This window comes from Myotis nattereri (genome assembly GCF_964212035.1).
Source record: "Myotis nattereri genome assembly, chromosome: 16".
Lineage (NCBI taxonomy): Eukaryota > Metazoa > Chordata > Mammalia > Chiroptera > Vespertilionidae > Myotis > Myotis nattereri.
Window position 1 is genome coordinate 46,217,487 of NC_138091.1, and position 18,163 is coordinate 46,235,649.

The 18,163-nt window shown below is 54.3% G+C and overlaps 1 protein-coding gene across 1 annotated transcript; it reads left to right on the forward strand.

Moving 5' to 3' along the window:
• Positions 1-1,652: 1,652 nt before the first annotated feature.
• On the forward strand, positions 1,653-3,426 carry HOXB13 (homeobox B13; the record flags this gene model as incomplete). Its single annotated transcript, XM_081110731.1, has 2 exons — positions 1,653-2,253; positions 3,173-3,426. 2 exons carry the CDS (start codon positions 1,653-1,655, stop codon positions 3,424-3,426), a joined length of 855 nt encoding a protein of 284 aa, XP_080966857.1.
• Positions 3,427-18,163: the final 14,737 nt, after the last annotated feature.

The window sequence follows — 18,163 nt, forward strand, 5'->3', positions numbered from 1 at the left end:
GGTGGTCTGTTCTAGATAATTGCCATGACCCCTATGCAAAATGGAATCATTCCTGTCTTCTCCAGAAAAAACTGGGGGTTCTAGAAAAAGTGGACTTGGACAGATTTGATTTGGGCGAGGTAGTGAAGAGACACAAAACCTCAGATTTGTGAAACAAAGCAGCTTTAGTTTCTTGAATTACACCCCACAGTAGGCCCCATCAGGGGGGCCTCCAGCAACTTCTCCAGTGGTTGGGGCCCTCCCCCATCCCCCACCCCCCATCCCCTTTCTAAGAAAATTTAGAGCCTGCAGGGAGCAGAAGGTGCTGGACTTTCTGGACTGTCAGCTTGAGTGGAAGCGTGCCAGAGGCAGGAGGGCAGAGAGGCAGAGGCTCACAGGCCAGGCTCCTGTGCTCTTGGGGTCCAGAACTCCCACAACTAGTTCATGGCCAGTTAGTTAACCAGCCCCGACTTCCTGGAAATTCCTTAGTTCTCAGAGAAGGAGAAGGAATTATCTTTTCCCACTTGTATTCCAGGATTTCATAAGATCCTCTCCCATCTCCTCCTTCAACTCATCTCTGTGCTGCTACCCCTGGTTTCCTTTCTGTCTCTGCCTCTACCCCGGTCTCTCTGAATACACGTCCTGTGCGTCTTCTCTCCTTACCTCTTTCTCCATCCTTACACGGAAATGCAGAGCCCCTCTCGCGGGCCTGGTCTAGAAGCCCCGGTTCCCCTTTCAGTCTAAACCTTCTGTGTCCCAGGCTCCGGGTCTCTCATCGCTTTCTTTGGAGCTCTGTTCTCCTTCCTCTTTCTCTGCCCAGCCCAACCCCGGAGCCAGACGCCAGCCGAGCTGTGCGGGGCAGTAGCTGGGGTCTCTGGGGAAGGGGCGTCCCAGGCACTTCCGGGGACCAGGAGCCGCTTATAGGGCACCCAGGATGGGAGGGGCATCTGGGGTGAACTGGGATGCTAGCACCCAGGACCCAGAGGAAAGGGCTCCCAGAAATACCCTTTCATCCCCAGTGGCTTGCTTCCGCTGGCCCAGGCGCACGCACTCCCAGGTTCCCCTTGCAGGCCGAGTGGCCTCCCGACTCCACCCCCGACTCCCCTTCCCCCACGAGAGGCCCTTTATAGGGAGAGCTTTACTCTCTCGTTAAACCGGCCAAAGCGCAGGAGACAGCCAGGGAGGGAACGGAGCGGCGGAGGAGGAGGACTCCTTGTCTGCTCTTCCTCCGTCTCCCACTTCTCCCCTCCCCCCAGGAAAGCAAAGAAGGGACACCCATCGTCTCTCTCACGCTGAGAGAGAGAAGAGAGAGAGAGAGAGAGAGAGAGAGAGAGAGAGAGAGAGAGAGAGAGAGAGAGAGAGAGAGAGAGAGGAGAGAGAGAGAAGAGAGAGAAGAGAGAGAAGGGAGAGGGCAAGGGGGGAGTTAAAGTATTTTCGCAATTTCTGCCACGAAGATTTTATTAGCTTCTCCACCTGACGGCGGCCAATCAGCGCGAGCGCCCGGGCACCTGCGTCTCGTGCGTCAGGGTGGCCCCGGCCGAGCCCGAGCTGGCGCGCTGGGAGCGGGGAGCGGCTTAAAACGCTTTGGATCCCCAGGGCCTGGGTGGGGAGAGCGAGCTGGGGGCCCCCTGCATCCCCCGCTCTCAGCATCCCATGCGCCGGCCCTCGGCCCCATGGAGCCGGGCAGTTATGCCGCCTTGGACGGGGCCAAGGATGTGGAGGGCTTGCTGGGGGCGGGAGGCGGCCGGAGCCTGCTCGCCCACTCCCCGCTGGCCAGCCACCCCGCGGCGCCCACGCTGATGCCCGCTGTCAACTATGCCCCCTTGGATCTGCCAGGCTCTTCGGAACCCCCGAAGCAGTGCCACCCGTGTCCCGGGGCGCCCCAGGGCGCGTCCCCGGCTCCGATGCCTTACGGCTACTTCGGAGGCGGGTACTACCCCTGCCGCCTGGCGCGCGGCTCCCTGAAGCCCTGCGCCCAGGCCGCCACGCTGGCCGCCTACCCCGCGGAGCCTCCCGCGGCCGGCGAGGACTACCCCAGCCGCCACGCCGAGTTCGCCTTCTACCCGGGGTACCCGGCGCCCTACCAGCCTGTGGCCAGTTACCTAGATGTGTCCGTGGTGCAGACGCTGGGCGCCCCCGGGGAGCCGCGCCACGACGCCCTGCTGCCCGTGGACAGTTACCAGCCCTGGGCCCTCCCCGGGGGCTGGAACAGCCAGATGTGTTGCCAGGGAGAACAGAACCCACCGGGGTCCTTCTGGAAGACGGCGTTTGCAGGTAACCTCACTCACTCCGCTGGGTCCCCTTGGCGCCAAGCCTGGGGTCGCAGACCCCGCTGGCACTTGCCTGGGAGGAAGAGGAGGAAGACGGGCTGGAGAGGAGGAGTTTGGTGATCTTGGGCTATTAGGACTCTGAAGGAGGATCCAGGTAGTCCGAGAGCCTGGGTGGAGGTCCCCCCAGGTCAGTGTGAGGGGCCGGAGCTGGGGACCATCTGCAGCCAGAGGCCAACAGGCCCCTTCACAGAACCCCAGAGGCCTTGCCACAAGCCTTTCGATATATCCCAGTGGTTGGATGGGGCATATTAGGGTGTTCCTGCCCAGCAGATCCCAGTGTACTTCCACAAAAAGGCGAAGTAACTCTCAGTTCAGTGAGTGTGGGGGTGGGAAGGGGTGGGAACAGTTATTGGAAATTCTGTAAAGAACACAACCTCTCACTTTCTCTTTGATGAGCTTTTCAGTTTCCAAAGGAAAATTTAGATTTCCCTCAGTCATAACTTAGGTATGTGCATTGGTGTGTGTGTGTGTGTTGTGTTGGAGTGGGAGCAGAAACGTGTTTCCTTCTGTACAGAATTTGCCTGTAGAATCTGTAAGAGTGGCCAAGAGTCTCAAATGCGCGAGGGTGGATGTATGTGACTGCGGGCAAAGGTCTGACTGTATGTAATGGGTGTATCTGCCGACTTGCTGGTGTGAGGGCAGGGATGGGTGAGGGTGGCTTATAGGAGCCTGCTCTCTGCAAGGCTGAGAGGTGATCAGAGACCCAGCCAGAAGCCCAGGTGTCCCTGGGTACTTTGGGGGGGGGGGAAGTGCACACAAGCCTGTAGGGTGGCCTGCGGGGTGCCTTGGTTTCTGGGGCCCGGGTCTGTGTGTAGGTGGGGATCTGAATGTGTCTTTCTCTCTCTCCCACTCCCATCTGGCAGACTCAAGCACTCAGCACCCTCCGGAAGGCTGCACCTTCCACCGGGGCCGCAAGAAGCGCATTCCCTACAGCAAGGGGCAGTTGCGGGAGCTGGAGCGAGAGTATTCAGCTAACAAGTTCATCACCAAGGACAAGAGGCGCAAGATCTCGGTGGCCACCAGCCTCTCCGAGCGCCAGATCACCATATGGTTTCAGAATCGCAGGGTCAAGGAGAAGAAGGTCCTTGCCAAGGTCAAGACCAACGCTACTGTGTGAGGGTGCTCCCTGGCTGGGGAGGTGGTGGGGGATGGTGGGCGGTATCTGGGGAGACCAGGAACCTGCCAAGGACAGGCTGGGACCCAGGACTCTGTTGAGGGGTCCCCAGAGGTGACACTTTTTTCAGGCCATGGCTCCTGTGCTATTTCCCAGGGACAACCTGAGTACCCCATATGTCCCAGTGAGCCACTGAGGCCCAAGTGAAAGCCTAATCTGCCAGAGTGACACGACCCAAAGGGCCTGCCCCAGTCATTAGCATTCCCCCTGGCAGTGGCGATACTCACCATAACTAGTCTCATACTTTCTACTAGAGCTCTGCGGAGCATTACAGAAACCGCTTTCATGGAATGAACTGATCATGAATAAACTTGGAAGGACATGGTGACCGGGAAGTTTCCTGTGGATCCCCGTCCATTTCCAAAGCCCATCCCTCATCCCAGGGCCGGCAGCGGGGGAGAGGAGATAAGGCAGGGTCACCCCTGTGGCTACATTGCCATTTAGCGTTTTTTCTAAGATGACAGCAGGGTGGACAATGCTAGAGGGAGCCTCTCTCCCCCTCCCTGCCCACCCCATAGGTTGTACTTACTGGTCCTTGTGTGAAAATGAAGCCAGCAGGCTGCCCCTCACCCCTGGTCTGTCTTCTTCTTCCAGAGAAATGGAGTTTGGGCAAGTGCCTGGATAATTCACCATTTCTCATTTCTGCCCCCAGACTTTCCTAGTCTTCCCCTAAGGTTCCTAGTGGTTTTGACCTAAGCAGGTCATGGTTTATTGGACATTTGGGAGCCGCGTGAAACAGATGTCTGGTCTTCTAACACGGCCCCTTCCAGGCACAACGAGTAGAATCCTACCCCACTGGCAAGTATGTCCCCAGCATGTTAGTAGAGCTGGGCAGGAGAGAAAACCCCAGAAAATGGCCCCATTTCTCACCCTCTCTCCTCTGCTTGCCTCATGACACCCAGAGAAGCTAGGGGGCCCGTCAGCTGGGAGATGCACTAGGCCCTTTTGTGGATGCAAGAACTGAGGGTGGCAAGGTGACAGAAGCCCAAAGATCCAGGCTCATGGTGGGGCCACCATGCGGCCTTGGCGACAGTGGGCACAGACTTCCTTTTCTTTTCACTTTTCGGTCCATGTTTCCTGAATCCCAGGTGGGTGGACGACCCTCCGGGTGGGTTGGTGCCAACTCTGTTTTCCCTGGGCCATGCCCACAGAGACCCACAGTGTGGAATTCCAGAAACCTGGGGCGGACCGGTTGTTCCCGGAGCCAGGAACTCTCGGCCTGTGTGCCAGCTCCCTGATGTTCTGCAGGGAGGCACAGCGCCCAGCCCGGTGGCACTTGCTGTCCTGGCTGCGGCAAAGCCGGCAGGTTCATGCTGGGTCTTCCTGCAGCCCGGGCTGGGGGGTCTAGGTAGATACTCCCACAATCCAGCGCGCAGGAGTGAAGTGAAGAGGACCCACTGCGACCCACTTCCAAGCCACCCAGGGACGCATGAACAGCCAGTGGAGGGCCCCGGCAGTTCCCTCTCGGAGCCAGCTTGTAGTTCTCCCGGAAACCTCAGGAAGACGGCTGCAGGCTGCAGCCCAGAAACCCGGGTATTTCCACCCTTCAGTGGGGTGGGATTCCAGTCCTGGCTCCTCTCCAGGGAATGAGTTGGGAAGCCACTCGGACTCTTCTAAATCTGTTTACCAAAAAGCAACCAGGGCTAAGGGAAGGCCCCCCCGACCCCCCCAGGTGAGCAGTCACCCTCCCTTCCTGGGTCTCTTAGAGTGTGCGTACTCGGGGGCGGTGTGTGCCAATTTTGTGATTAAAAAAATCCATCCAAGCCCCGTGGCCCCATTTAAGCTCCTCGGTAAGTAACACTCCGGGCTCAGAGGAGGTTGCTTGCTGCCTCTCTGGTCCCCCTTCAGGTGAAGCCCCAAGCCAGTAGCTTTTAGCATCACTTTCTCCAGGATAGCGTGTGCAAACCCCTCTCCCGCTGCTCCAGAAATGGCGAGACGTCAGCGCAGACAGGCGTGTGGGGTAGGGTGTGGGACAAATGACCCGCAGCGCCATGCTGCGGGGTCCCCACGTGCAGAGGGGAAAGGCCACAAGAGGGGTTGCCTAGGTAAGAAGGCCTGAAGGAGACTCTGGACTTCCTCCGCTTCACTATCAGGGACTTGACATTTCTGGGTTCCTCTATTATTCTCTGGAAATAATTTCAGAACGAACAAAAGATTGGAGATTTATTTCGCTACGAATGCGAGTTTGGACGATTAAAAAGACAAGGGCGCCCCCTTCCGGCTGAAGCTCGTCATTCCAGGGGAAACCTGCGGATCCGCTCCGCTGGAACCCGCAACCGAGCGCCCGGCTTCGCGGTGCCGGGAGCCTCCGGGGTTGCAGAGTTCCGGGCTGCGCGTCCTGCCCAGCGCGAGGACCCGGGGTCGCCTGGAATTGGGCCACGGTACCGGCAGACGTGTCTGTCCAGACGCCAAGAGACCCCGGAGGGAAGCCAGGAGGGAAGCCAGGAGGGAAGCCAGGGGAGCAGTACTGGCGATCTCGGCAGGAGAACGGACTCCGCGAGCAAGGCTGCGGCGCCATCTACCCTCGGGCCAGGTCCCCGTCCCCCCGGAAGATGAGAGCAGGTCTCTTCCTCGCCAGAACGATTCTCGGCGGACCGCCCACCGTTTTCCTGAGCGCTTTACTTGTACGTACCCTGGGGGGGGGGGGGGGGGATTGTTTTAAGTGCTGTTTTGTATTAAACCTTCTTTTAAAAATCCCCAAACACCAGCTTTACTCCTGAGGCGAATTCTAACTGCCTGCCACCATGACCGACCGTTTAAAAATCTCTCACTAATTCGTGTCTAAATTGCAACAAAATTCACCCATCCATATTTACTTGCCTGCAGCTTTGCTTTTTAATTGGGACCCTTTTAAGCTGTACGAGAGAGGGTTTTGCTAACATTATACAGACTAAAGCCTGTAAACCCAGCGTCGAGAAATAGGTAAATTCAGACCATCTCAAGGACACAGACACGCACAGATGCACAGACACTCTCCGGAAAGCCCACCCGCGTCTTTTCACCGACAAGCGGTAATGTTCCTCGGCCCCGCGCCCCCCCCCTCCCTCGGGGTCGTGGCTCGCGCCTGCGTGGCTCCGGGAGCGCGATCCCTTCGACCTGCAAACCAGGTGGATTTTATTAGGCGCCCAGGGGCCGACTTAGGGGGTAAGAGTGACGAGGTGCGCAGACGCGCCCCCGGGAAGCGTTTGTTTTTGGAATCTCGGTGCCCGCACGGCCCCGCGGAGAGCGCCCCGAGGCGCCAGGCCGGGATCCTGGGCTCATCCCGGCAAACGCGCCGGGCCTGGCCGCCCTGGAGCTCGCGAGGCCGAGGCGGCCGTGTCCTATCTGCACCGCCGCCCCCCACCCCGCCCCGCCCCGCCCCAGTGGTCACCCAGGCTCTGAACCGTTCCAGGCCCAGAAGCTGTACCCGCGGGAGGAAAAGGGCCCCGATCGAGCCCCCAGTTCTCTGCCTGGCCCCGGCTGCCTCCTCTCCTCCCCTTCGTTAAAGTTTTATTCAAGGTCCTAAGTGCGGCCCTTTAATTAAGTTTTCTTGAGTGGGAGGCGGGGGTGGGGGGCTTCTTGTGCTTTAGCCCCAAGAGCTACAATCCTGAGTGAAATGGGTGAATCGTTACCGTCAACTTGAAATAAAGCGCGGAGGCGACTCCTGCGGAGGGGGCGAAAGGAGGTTCCCTTGTTTTGAAAGAAATGCATATCATATTCGCACCCACCCACTCTCTGGGAAAGGGGGGAGAAGGCCCCAGAGCGGCCTCAGCCTCTCATCCCGTGGGACGCCCCCCTTCCCCGCCCCCGCCAGGGCCTGGAGATTTTAAAACATCCAAAGGGGGTGCCAACCTTTCTTCCTCTCTCAGCTACTAGTTGTTTCTGCGTAGAAAGAGGGTGGGGTGGTTGGAGCAAAGGGAGAAAAAACGAGTTCCACCGCTGCCCTCCCCCCTTAACTGCCCCCCCCACCACCACCATGAAAGAGGGAAAGGGGGCAACAGGAGTTCAATCGTCCCCAGAAGGACGGGAAGGGGAAGGCGGCGTCTAGCCGGCGCCCAGAGGGGAGGGGAGGGTCAGGGACATTGCCATTGAACTTGAAGCTTCAGGCCCCCCACCCCCTCTGCTAAAAGCTTTATGGGAAGAAGGGGGGCCCGTCTCTGGCCTTGGGTTACGAGGGAGGAGGCCAAGCGGCCAGAGAAGGGCCAGCGTGACAGGGAGAGGCAGAGGTTGGCCGGAGCCTCGGTCTGCCCTGGAGCGGACACTACAGTCTTCGCCCGGCTCGCAGCCTCCCTGACCTCGAGGTGGGGAGCCGCGGGCTATGGCGCCCTCCCGCTCAGCCTCTCCTCAGACTCTGCCCGGTGTTGGCGGTGGGCACCCAGAGCTGCGTTCCTGTTCTCCCTCCTCCAGCTTAAGGGGCGGGAGCAGAGCCCTGCGCCACGTGGAGGCTGAACCCCCAGGCCAGCCGCGCGGGGCTCGGGGTCTCGAGGCAAACTGAATTCGCTCCTGGCGTTTGCAGGGACAACAAGAGTGTTTGCGCCCATTTCTCAGACCAGAGACCGGCCTGAGTGCTTCCTCCAAGAGTGCTTCTCTCCCTAAGCAGGTAAACGGCCTGATCCGCAGACCACGGCCCCTGGAGGGGGCCTCAGCTCTAGGGTAGGGCCGGGAAAGGCGGTGGTCAGGCGCTCCTAGCGACCACCCAGCGGGGGGCCCTTCTGGTCGGTTCCTGGGGAGGCGAGGCCCCGCCAGGGCGGAGACAAAGGAAGCGCTTCGCAGCACGCGGGTCGGCGCCGCCTCGGCCCGGAGAGGCTGGCGGAGCGCGCAGGGGCAGCACCGGACCCCCACGTAACTCTGTCTCCCACCGGATGGAGTCCTGGCACAAAGTTAATATTGCTTGTTATTGTTATTTAAAGGCATAACAATACTTTACAAATGAACTGAAATGGTGACTCATAACTCACCCTTAAGCAAAAACGGTATGGCCCTTAAAAAAGAAATCAGTGCACCTTAATCTCCGAGCACCTACATTCTTTCCCCCATTCCTGCGCCCCTTCGGAAGCTTGGTGAGGGCCGGGGTCTGCGCGGGTCAGAGCCGGGCACAGAAGCAGTGTGGGGCCACATGCCCACGTCCTGAGCCGCTGGCACTGCTCACTCACTGGTCTTGGGCTGGCAAGGTATTTATTTATTCTACAGACACTCCTGGGGCTCACCGAACCCTCCCCTCCACTCAGCTTGCCCATGCCCGCTCTGAGTGACTGCCTCAGACCGACAAAACCTGCAACTGAGGGAGCCCGTTATAGGATTTTTAAAAAGGAGACTAAGTGACTGGAGTGGTATCAGGAGACCGTGGCAGAGCCAGTCCCCAAAGCAGTAGCGTTTAAGGGTTTAGCTCCTGGGTCTACACCAAGGGAAGGGAATAGGACCCGCAGCTTCTCCCCTACCCCCAATGCAGTCTCCTCACAAGATCCCCCTCCCCCCGCCACACACACACTGAGGACAGACACCTGTTTCCAGCTGGAGCCAGCCCCTGATGTCACACACGTGCAAACTCCCTCGGCTGATTTGCATTTACATAAGTGCAACACGGGACTAAACACAGGTGGAACTTGAGTTCAATCCGTTACTCGGGTTGCATGCACAACCTTTCCTGGGGAGTGTGAGGTTGGAGGAGAGACCGTGGAAATACCATCTCCCTTCCCACCAGCCCTGCCTCTCCTCCGACCTAGAACTCGGGGTCTGCATCTTCCTCAGATGTGACTGAGGCTGGTGGACTATGTTCCATGAACTCTGACAGTGTGAGGTGGAGCTAAAGGAACAGGAGTGAGAAAGACACCCCTCCCAACACACACCCAAGGCTGGAAAGGCTTCCCAGAAAAGGCTCTGTTGAAGGAGGACTTAGAAAGATGCTTAGAATATCTAAGGGTGGTGGAGAGGGGGAGGGAAGAAGTGAGCAAAACTCAAAGGAGAGCACAGGGAAAAGCAGGTCCTAGAGCAGCGGTTCTCAACCTGTGGGTCGCGACCCCTTTGGGGGTCGAACGACCCTTTCACAGGGGTCGCCTAAGACCATCGGAAAACACATATAATTACATATAGTTTTTGTGATTCATCACTATGCTTTAATTATGTTCAATTTGTAACAATGAAAATACATTCTGCATATCAGATATTTACATGACGATTCATAACAGTAGCAAAATTACAGTTATGAAGTAGCAGCGAAAATAATTTTATGGTTGGGGGTCACCACCACATGAGGAACTGCATTAAAGGGTCGCGGCATTAGGAAGGTTGAGAACCACTGTCCTAGAGGAAGAACGTCTGGCCTCCGCTCTGCTTGGGCCAGGACAGAAGGCGGGGGCTCTCACCGAGGCCTGAACCCCTGGAGAATCCTGCTCTGAGATCAGACACCCTCTTACCCGTTCAGACGGTGACCGCTCCCCTCCCACCCAGGTGGGCACGCACCGGATGTTGGTGCTGGAGCTAAGGGCCGCACACCCGGGCACAGGCTGGGGACAGGGACACAGGATCCCGGGAGGGGAGGATCCGTGCACCCCGCTCCCGCAGACCCTGGGCTCCCTGCGCCTAGGTGGCCCCAGCTGTCGCCCCCGCCTGCGACCTGAGCCGGGCTTTTGTCTGGTTGATTTTTGTTGGTCCCTGCTCCTCCCCCTCCAGGCAGGGTTTTGTCATTGAACTTGAGTCAGGCCATAAACATTCCTCCACCTTTCGGGGAACCGGACGGGGACGCAGAGGGGGTGGAAGGCCAGGGCGGGAGGAGGGTGGTGGAGAGATCCGGGACGCGGGAGGCAGGGCCTCCCACGCCAGCTGGCCGGGCTGTATCCGCGCGCTTCGGGGCCTTGCCTCCCGCGGAGGACCCTCCAGGTCCGCGTTAAAAAAGCGGCCCGCGTTTGAGGCCGTGCGGAGAGGGAGACCAACACTGTAGCCAGGGCCGACATAATGTAACTTTTCACTTCGCTCATGAGTAGTTCATCTTTTCCTACCTTACCTGTAGGCACTACGAATTCCCTATTTTCTAAAAAATGACCAAATGCATGGACAGCAAACAAATACCAGCTAAAGCAGATGAAGGTGGAGTAAATGACCCCGAGGCCGCCGCCTCTATTTTAAACGCGCCGCTCCCGACGCAGACAGTGGGGTGGAGAGGGTCTGGGGTGCGGGGGCGGGAGGCATATGCAATATTTTCAACAATAAAAATTAAAAATTTAAATAAAAGCGCCCCTCCCTCGCGGAATAATCCCAGCGGGGGGCGGACGAGGCCCGCGGAGCCCCGGAAGTTAGACGTGGTGAGCCGGCACCCCCCTCCCCGGCACGCCATCGGGGAACCGGACGGGGACGCAGAGCGGGTGGAAGGCCAGGGCGGGAGGAGGGAGGAAGTCGGGCTGGAGCGAGGAGCCGCCAGCCCCCGACCCTGGCGCGCCCCATCCCACCACTGGCCCAGGCGGCCGCTGCGACGGTGCTGATGTTTCTGCTTTCTCTTCATTTAAGGATGTAGGATCCTGGAGCGGGGGAGGATCAGGCTCATCCGGGGTCTCCCGGCTCCTTCAGCCCAGGCTCAGGGGCGCGGGGCGGGCGGGGAGACGCGGAGACTCGGCGGCGGTCGGGTCGGGCCGGCGCGGCAGCCTCGGCTCCAGCGAACAGCCCGGGCGGGCGGCTCGGCGACCGGCGAGCCCACGAACAGCTCCCGGCCTCCGCATTTGGGGCCGATTAACATGCCCAGAGGCAGGCCCTTAGGCGCAGACTGGCGCGGAGGCCGGAGAGAGCTGTCAGGAGACCGCCCTCCAGGTTCTACCCGCTCCCCCCCGCCCCCCATGCGGCTACCTGCCGCCGGATTTGGACCAAAGGGGTATGTTGTCTCACCCTCCCACCCAACCTTGGTCCCCAGGCCTCCCGGGCCCTGGAAACCACCAGCCTTTGGGGGGAAGTGGGGGCGCCTAGGTCAAGTTCACGAGCCCGCACGCATCTTTTAGGGCAAATGGGGCCACTTTTGTCATCCGGACCAGGAAGGTCCTAAGCAATAGGGACGGGGGGGGGGGGGGGGGCTGGGAGAAGGGGAGGGGGGCAGGAACTGCAGGAAGGTTTTGGATTTTAGTCTGCGGGCCCATTATTACTACAGCCCCGCTCTGCCCTCCACTCAGCTCTGTAGAGAACAAATAATTCCGTCGGGAAAGACGCTATTTATTTGGGAGAGAAAGGAGAAGGTTTCATGGAGCGAGGTTCCCAGAAATGGTCTTAAGTGTTGGGTAGCTTTGCGTTCGTCAGGTCCTGGCGTTTGTGAAGGTTCAGGGTTGTATTTGTTCGTGTTTCTGTGGCATCTCATTCAGAGTAAAAGAGGCCACATCGACACCGCTGCCCAAAAGCTTCAGACCAAACACACTGAAATAATTACCCCCAACATCCCTAGCCTTAAAAAAGAAAACGCCAAAAGCCACAGGAAACGTACCCAGATCGCAGGAACTAGAATGGGGGGCTTTAAACACACGCATCGTTTTAAAACTTTCATTCAACAGCCTTCTTTCCATTTTTCCATTCTTTATTCCAATGCTCATGTTTTACAATTTGCAACCACGGTTACCAGTTACTTTTGTCTCTCCCCTCTCCAACGTCCTCTGATGCATTCTATTCTGGTTTTAAAGCACTATGCGTTTTCGATGCCATAAGCAATTTCTCGAGTTACTGCAGTCTTCTAAACGCCGTTTAAAAATGCATAACATGCAACCAAACGAGTTGTGATTTAGAAAACCATCGCCCTTATGCGGGTCAGATAGGCTATCCCCACATTTAAAAAGAAAATGTTTTTCTGCCTGATTAGAAAAGTAACACATTCTCATTGTCAAGAATTTCAAAAATATTTTAAAATACTGTAAAGAGGAAAATGAAAGCTACCCCATATCCTTCCATGCAAAATTGACCAAAGCTAATCTTAGGTTGTATTTTCTTCAGTTTTTCATTGCACAGTATATCATTTTGAATGAGATTCTGCATGAGCATTTTTGTCTTTTGCCTTAAAAAAAAATCCTCACCCAAGGATAGGTTTATTTAATTTAGAAAGAGGAGAGAAGAGAGAAACTTTGATGTGAGAGAGAAACATCAGAGAAATACCTTCCCTCCCAGAGGCACCCCAAATGGGGATCAAACCTGTAACCTAGATATGGGCCCTGGCCAGGAATCGATCCTGCAACCTATTATAGGTGTACAGGATGAGGCTCCAATCAACTGAGCCACAAGGGCTGTCTTTTGCCTTTTACTTTAATATTAGATTATGAACATTTCTGTGTCATTAAATATTCTTCCAAAGCACGACTTTACTGCTTGCATAGGATCCAGTCCTCCAGGTGTGCCATCATTTGGAAAAGCAATGCTCTAATATTTTGATTAGTTACATGTTTACTTTTTAAAATAATTCATAAGCGAGAGAGATAATATTGCTATGCTGCTAAGTGTGTTTGATAGGAAGGTGAGACTTTAATCTCTCTAGAGTAGAATGCTTCGATTTTTTTATTGTCTAAAGTTTTATGTATGTCTCCTTTTTCCCCAATCGACCCCCCACCCCCACCCAAGCCATCCCCACCCCAGGCCAGCCCCTACCGCCCCAGTGTCTGTGTCCATGGGTTCTGCTAATACGCATGCGTACAAGTCATTTGGTTGCTCTCTAACCTTCTCCTGCCGTTTGTCTCTGGATCTATCTGTTCTTGTTCATCAAACTATACTGATCATTATGTCCCACATATGAGTGAGATCATGCGATATCTTTCTCCGACTGGCTTATTTCACTTAGCATAATGCTCTCCAGTTCCATCCATGCTGTTGCAAATGGTAAAAGTCCCCCCCCCTTTTTTTTTTATAGTGGCATAGTATTCGAATGCTTCGATTTTTTAAGGTTAAGAAATTCCCCTTCCCAGGGATTGATTGGGAGGGAACAAAAGGGGACTCTCTGGGTTGCTTGAAATGTTCTGTGTTTTGATGTGAAAATTTTAAGTTGAGCATTTAAGATTTGTGCACTTTATTTTGCAAATGTTAACACTCCCACAAGCCTATATCTGTTTACATAGAAAAAGAACAAGGCAGGAAAAAGGTGGAGGACTTGAGGGGTGGGGACGACCCAAACGGGATTGGTTCACTCCCTGTTAGGATATTATCTTTGGTTCATAGAGACCAAAAGTAAATATTTGACAGCTAGTAATGTGGGGGAAGGGCCTGTCCCTTCTCTTCCCAGCTCAGGGCTAACCCTGGCTAAGTAAAGAAGGTTCTAGCCCTCCCCAGTTTGGCTCAGTAAACAGAGCCCCTGCTTGTGGTCTGAAGGGTCCCAGGTTTGATTCCTTTTTAAGAATATATATTTTTTTAAAAAGGTTTTTCTATTGTAGTTATATTCATGTGGCTTTGAATTTTCCTATTGAGTAGAAGATTAATAAAAATAAGGTAGTTGAGGTTTACAAAGAGTTAAAATTATATAAATAGCTTGACTTACCTAACAGTTCAGGTGAAATGGAAGTGGGGTGCTTTATATATAATGTATTTTTTTTAATTTCAGAAAAAGATTCATTTTGGATTTATTTTGTAATCTTTTAAATATATTTTTATTGATTTCAAGAGAGGAAGGGAGAGGCAGAGATAGAAACATCAATGATGAGAACCACTGATTGACTGTCTCCTGCACACCCCCTATTGGGGATCGAGCCTGCATCCCAGGCATGTGCCCTGACCTGGAATCGAACAGTGACCTCCAGGTTCATAGGTCGATGCTCAACCACGCCAGCCGGGCTTGAATTTCTATGTGAACTTATTTTGAAGTCTTACTGATCTGGATCCTTGGGACAGCAGAAATGTGAGCTTGCTGATAGCCGAGCATTAAAACTCAAGGCTCCAGTCCTCCCTGCAGCCTCCCTCTCCTGATCCAGTCCTGGGACAGAAGTATTTGCAAATTGTTTCTGTGTGGATCTGACCAAACTCCCCCAAACGCAAGAGCACTGGGTCAGGGCAGAGAAGAGCCATGACTGAGGCGAGTGGTCAGGATTAGCATGGTCCGATGGCCCTGGGGTTAGTGCTGGGAGATGGAAGTGAGCCTCCTGAGTCCTGACTTGGAAACTGAATTATGACTCAGGAAATTTATTGCCCTGTGGTCCTTTAACAGGGTGTGATCGATCTTTTCAGGCAGAACTTCCATTATTGGTGACAGGTGCCTGGAGCCAGCTTATTAAAAACCATCATTTCAACTCCCCAAGTGAAGGTGCCGCAGTGTGTTGGAGCAGAATGCTAAATTCCGGCTTTCGATCATAATCTGGGACATGGAGAGAGCATTAGGAGGCATTTTAATATTCAAGAGGAAGGAAGCTCGGTGCTGTTTCTGTCTGTACTCTGAGCCCAGGGAGTATTAGGGTCTGCCTTCACTTCCCAGGTCACACTCCCCATCCCAGCAGGTGAGCACAGCTCACAGGCTTCCTCCTGCTGCCTCGGGCTGGCCCTGCCCTGGCTGGAGACAGAGCTTACCTGGATGCTCGACAGCCGTGATGGGCTAGAATGGGCACTGGACTTTGAGTCGGTGGGTTAGCTTCAAGGCCCAGCCGTGGCATGAATCACGTGCTTTTATTTGTCCAAGTTCATTCACGCCTGTGTACATTCACGTCTTTCCTAATCCTGACCATTGACCTCAGTCATCAGGGGATATGTTTTTATTGATTTGAGAGAGAGAGAAGCATCGATTGGTTGCCTCCCAACCGGGGATCAAACCTGCAACCTAGGTATGTGCCCTCACCAGGAATCGAACCCACAACCTTTTGGTGTACTGGACGATGCTCCAGCCAACTGAGCCATTCACATCTTTTATCTCACGTGGTTCAGTGAGGTACTGGGAGCAGGAAAGAATCTGCCCATTTTATGGAAAGGGTAAACTAATACCCTGGAAGCAGCACCTGGTGGTTGTTTTTGGAGATGGGAGCAGCTCCTTCTCATTGGCGTTTGTCTCTCCTTCTGGTGCGGCTTTGAGAGTAGGCCTGTTTGGATGGGGGAGGGGGAGATAACTCATGGAAATCTCTCAGGGTTGAGCCTGTTTTATGCCCCCGCAGAGCTTCTCTGCCCCCATCTATTCCAGGTGATCTTCCTGGCTGAATTATCCATGAACTTTCTGTGTTATGCAGGCCTGGATGTACCCAGGCCAAATGAAAGGGAAATCTCAGGAAATGGCCAGAATAGTCAGATCAAGAATTAGCCACAGGATTAAACCAAGTACAGTTACTTTACAGTCCAGCCTGTCAGTAGACATCTCAGCTAAAATGCTTGGCGTGGGGGCATGGGGCTTGGGGAACTGATTACTCAGACAGGTGTCAGGTGTGGCGAGCGGCTACAGCGTTTGGACAGGTTCAAGCCTGGGACTAATAAAAGGGCACGGTCCTCTCGTGGTAAAGCCACGTGCAAGTCCCAGCACAATTATAGCCAAAGACTATCGTAAGCTTGACCTTATGGTCCGAACCTGTGATCCCACGTGGCTGAGTGATATGGGCTGCAAGTAAACAAAGATTGATCAGGTGCGTGTAATTGAGTAGATTCAAAACCTGCAAGAACATTGTAATCACGCCCTTACTTTGCCTCGTGGCATCTGGCTATAAAATAGAGACTCAGCTTGCAGGCCATGGCACTGTCTCTCCATCGGGGAGGGCAGCGTCCCACCCAGACCCAGCTTTCTTCTTTTGTCTCTTTTCTCAATCCTTCACCGCCCCTGCTCAGACTCACCCATGTCCTTGCCCACTCGGCACAGTCAGGGACCTTTGTGGGCATGTGTGGAGGTGACAACTAAAATGACAGTTGCCGTCTTCCCAGCATGTCCGGAGATGGAGCTTACTAGTACTTGGCCTTGTAGGCGGGACTATTTCCTGGGCCTTGGAACTGAGAACCAGCTGTGTCCTTTCCTGATGCTGCTTTCCTGGGCAGGAAGCCATGGCTCTGAACGGCAGGGGTCCCCATTCACCTGCAAAGCAATGCATGTCTTTTAACCCAGGTGTGAGTGATTGGGACTGACCGCTTTGTTTCAGAGATGATTTGGGTGATCGAGGCAAGCCCTTCCCCAATAAACACGTTTCATCTGTATCTGAGAAGGTCTCCGTGGAAGCATCTCAACCTGCTCCATATACTGTTTTTACTCTGAATGTTTCGTGGATCATTTTGGGCGGAAGCGTGACTCTGGGCTGCGAGGTCTGGCTCCATGTTGCCGAGGGGTTGTCTCGTGGTTGGGCTGAGGTGGGTCATCCCTGCTGCCTCGGTTTAGTATAGAGGCTGCTGAGGTTTGCTCTGCAGCTTATACCACACCTCAGCCCGTATCTTCTGTAAGAGCAGGAAACTGCAAAGCTGCAAGAGAATCTGAGGAGAAAGCCAAGTGGGAATGAGATCCCCCCCCCCACCCCCGCTCAGTCTTGAACCTCCATCAGAGAACTGAATTAGCTAATGATACATCACCCAGTCCCAATTACCTGCAAGAGAATTTCCTGCCCTGGGCTTCTCTGGGCTAATCTTATGGTCCACATGGCTGATATCATCACTTCCCCCTCTCAGCCCGACTCTGGTGTGGTCCCCATTCCATTTGTTCCACATTCCACTTACTTATGCATCCATTGGTTAATTCTTGTGTGTGCCCTAATCAGGGATTGAACCCGCAATCGTGACATATCATGATGATGCTCTAACTAACTGGGCTACCTGGCCAGAGCTCAGACCACTTTTGAAAGTAAAACTATAAATCATTTTCATAATAAAGTAAAAGTGTATTTGACACGTGGTTGCCTTTCATTGGTAACTGAGAGGTAAGATTGTAATGCTATCTGACAGCACTTAATCAAATGCCTGTCATACCACAACACCCTCCTTCTCTTCTCAGCCCTTTAAGTCACTTCTTTATCCCAAACTCTTCAGCATTCCCTTCTCTAAGTCCTTCTGAATAAAGCCTAAACTCTGCATTATGTCCCCCCAAAGGCCATATAAGGTCAAATTCCTATTCACATTTGCAGCCTTAACAATTCACACAGTACAGTCCCCAAATGCTGTGGCTTTTAAAAAAAACAAAAACAAACAAACCACACTATAAGTAAATCAGGAGCAATGAGAGCATAGAAGAGGGAGGAGACTACATGCATCCTGATGAGGGAGAGTCTGACCTGAACTCTGAAAAATGGGTAGGATTCTGAACACAGAGTTGGGATGAGGGGGTTCCATGTGCTCAGAGATCTAGAGGTGGGAAAGTTCTGGCACGGAGAAGGAAGTAAAAGGTTGATGGGGTGGGAGAGGATATGAGAGGGGAGGTAATATGTGCATAGGAAGCATACAGAATGTGGGTGTACAACCTAGATTCAAGTCCTGCCTCTACCCGCCAGGTTCTTCATCTGATAAATGGAGATTAAGATTATTACCTCTGCCTTAGCTGGTTTGGCTCGGTGGATAGAGCGTTGGCCTGTGGACTGAAGGGTCTCAGGTTCGATTCTGGTCGGGGGCATGTGCCTGGGTTGTGGGCTCGATCCTTGGCAGGGGACGTGCGGGAGGCAGCCGATCGATGATTCTCTCTCATCATTGATGTTTCCATCTCTCTCTCCCTCTCCCTTCCTCTCTAAAATCAATAAAAATATATATTTAAAAATATTATTACCTCCCCGCATTGTGAGAAGGATTGCATGAGGCAACATTAGTGAAAACTCTGTAACGAGAGTAG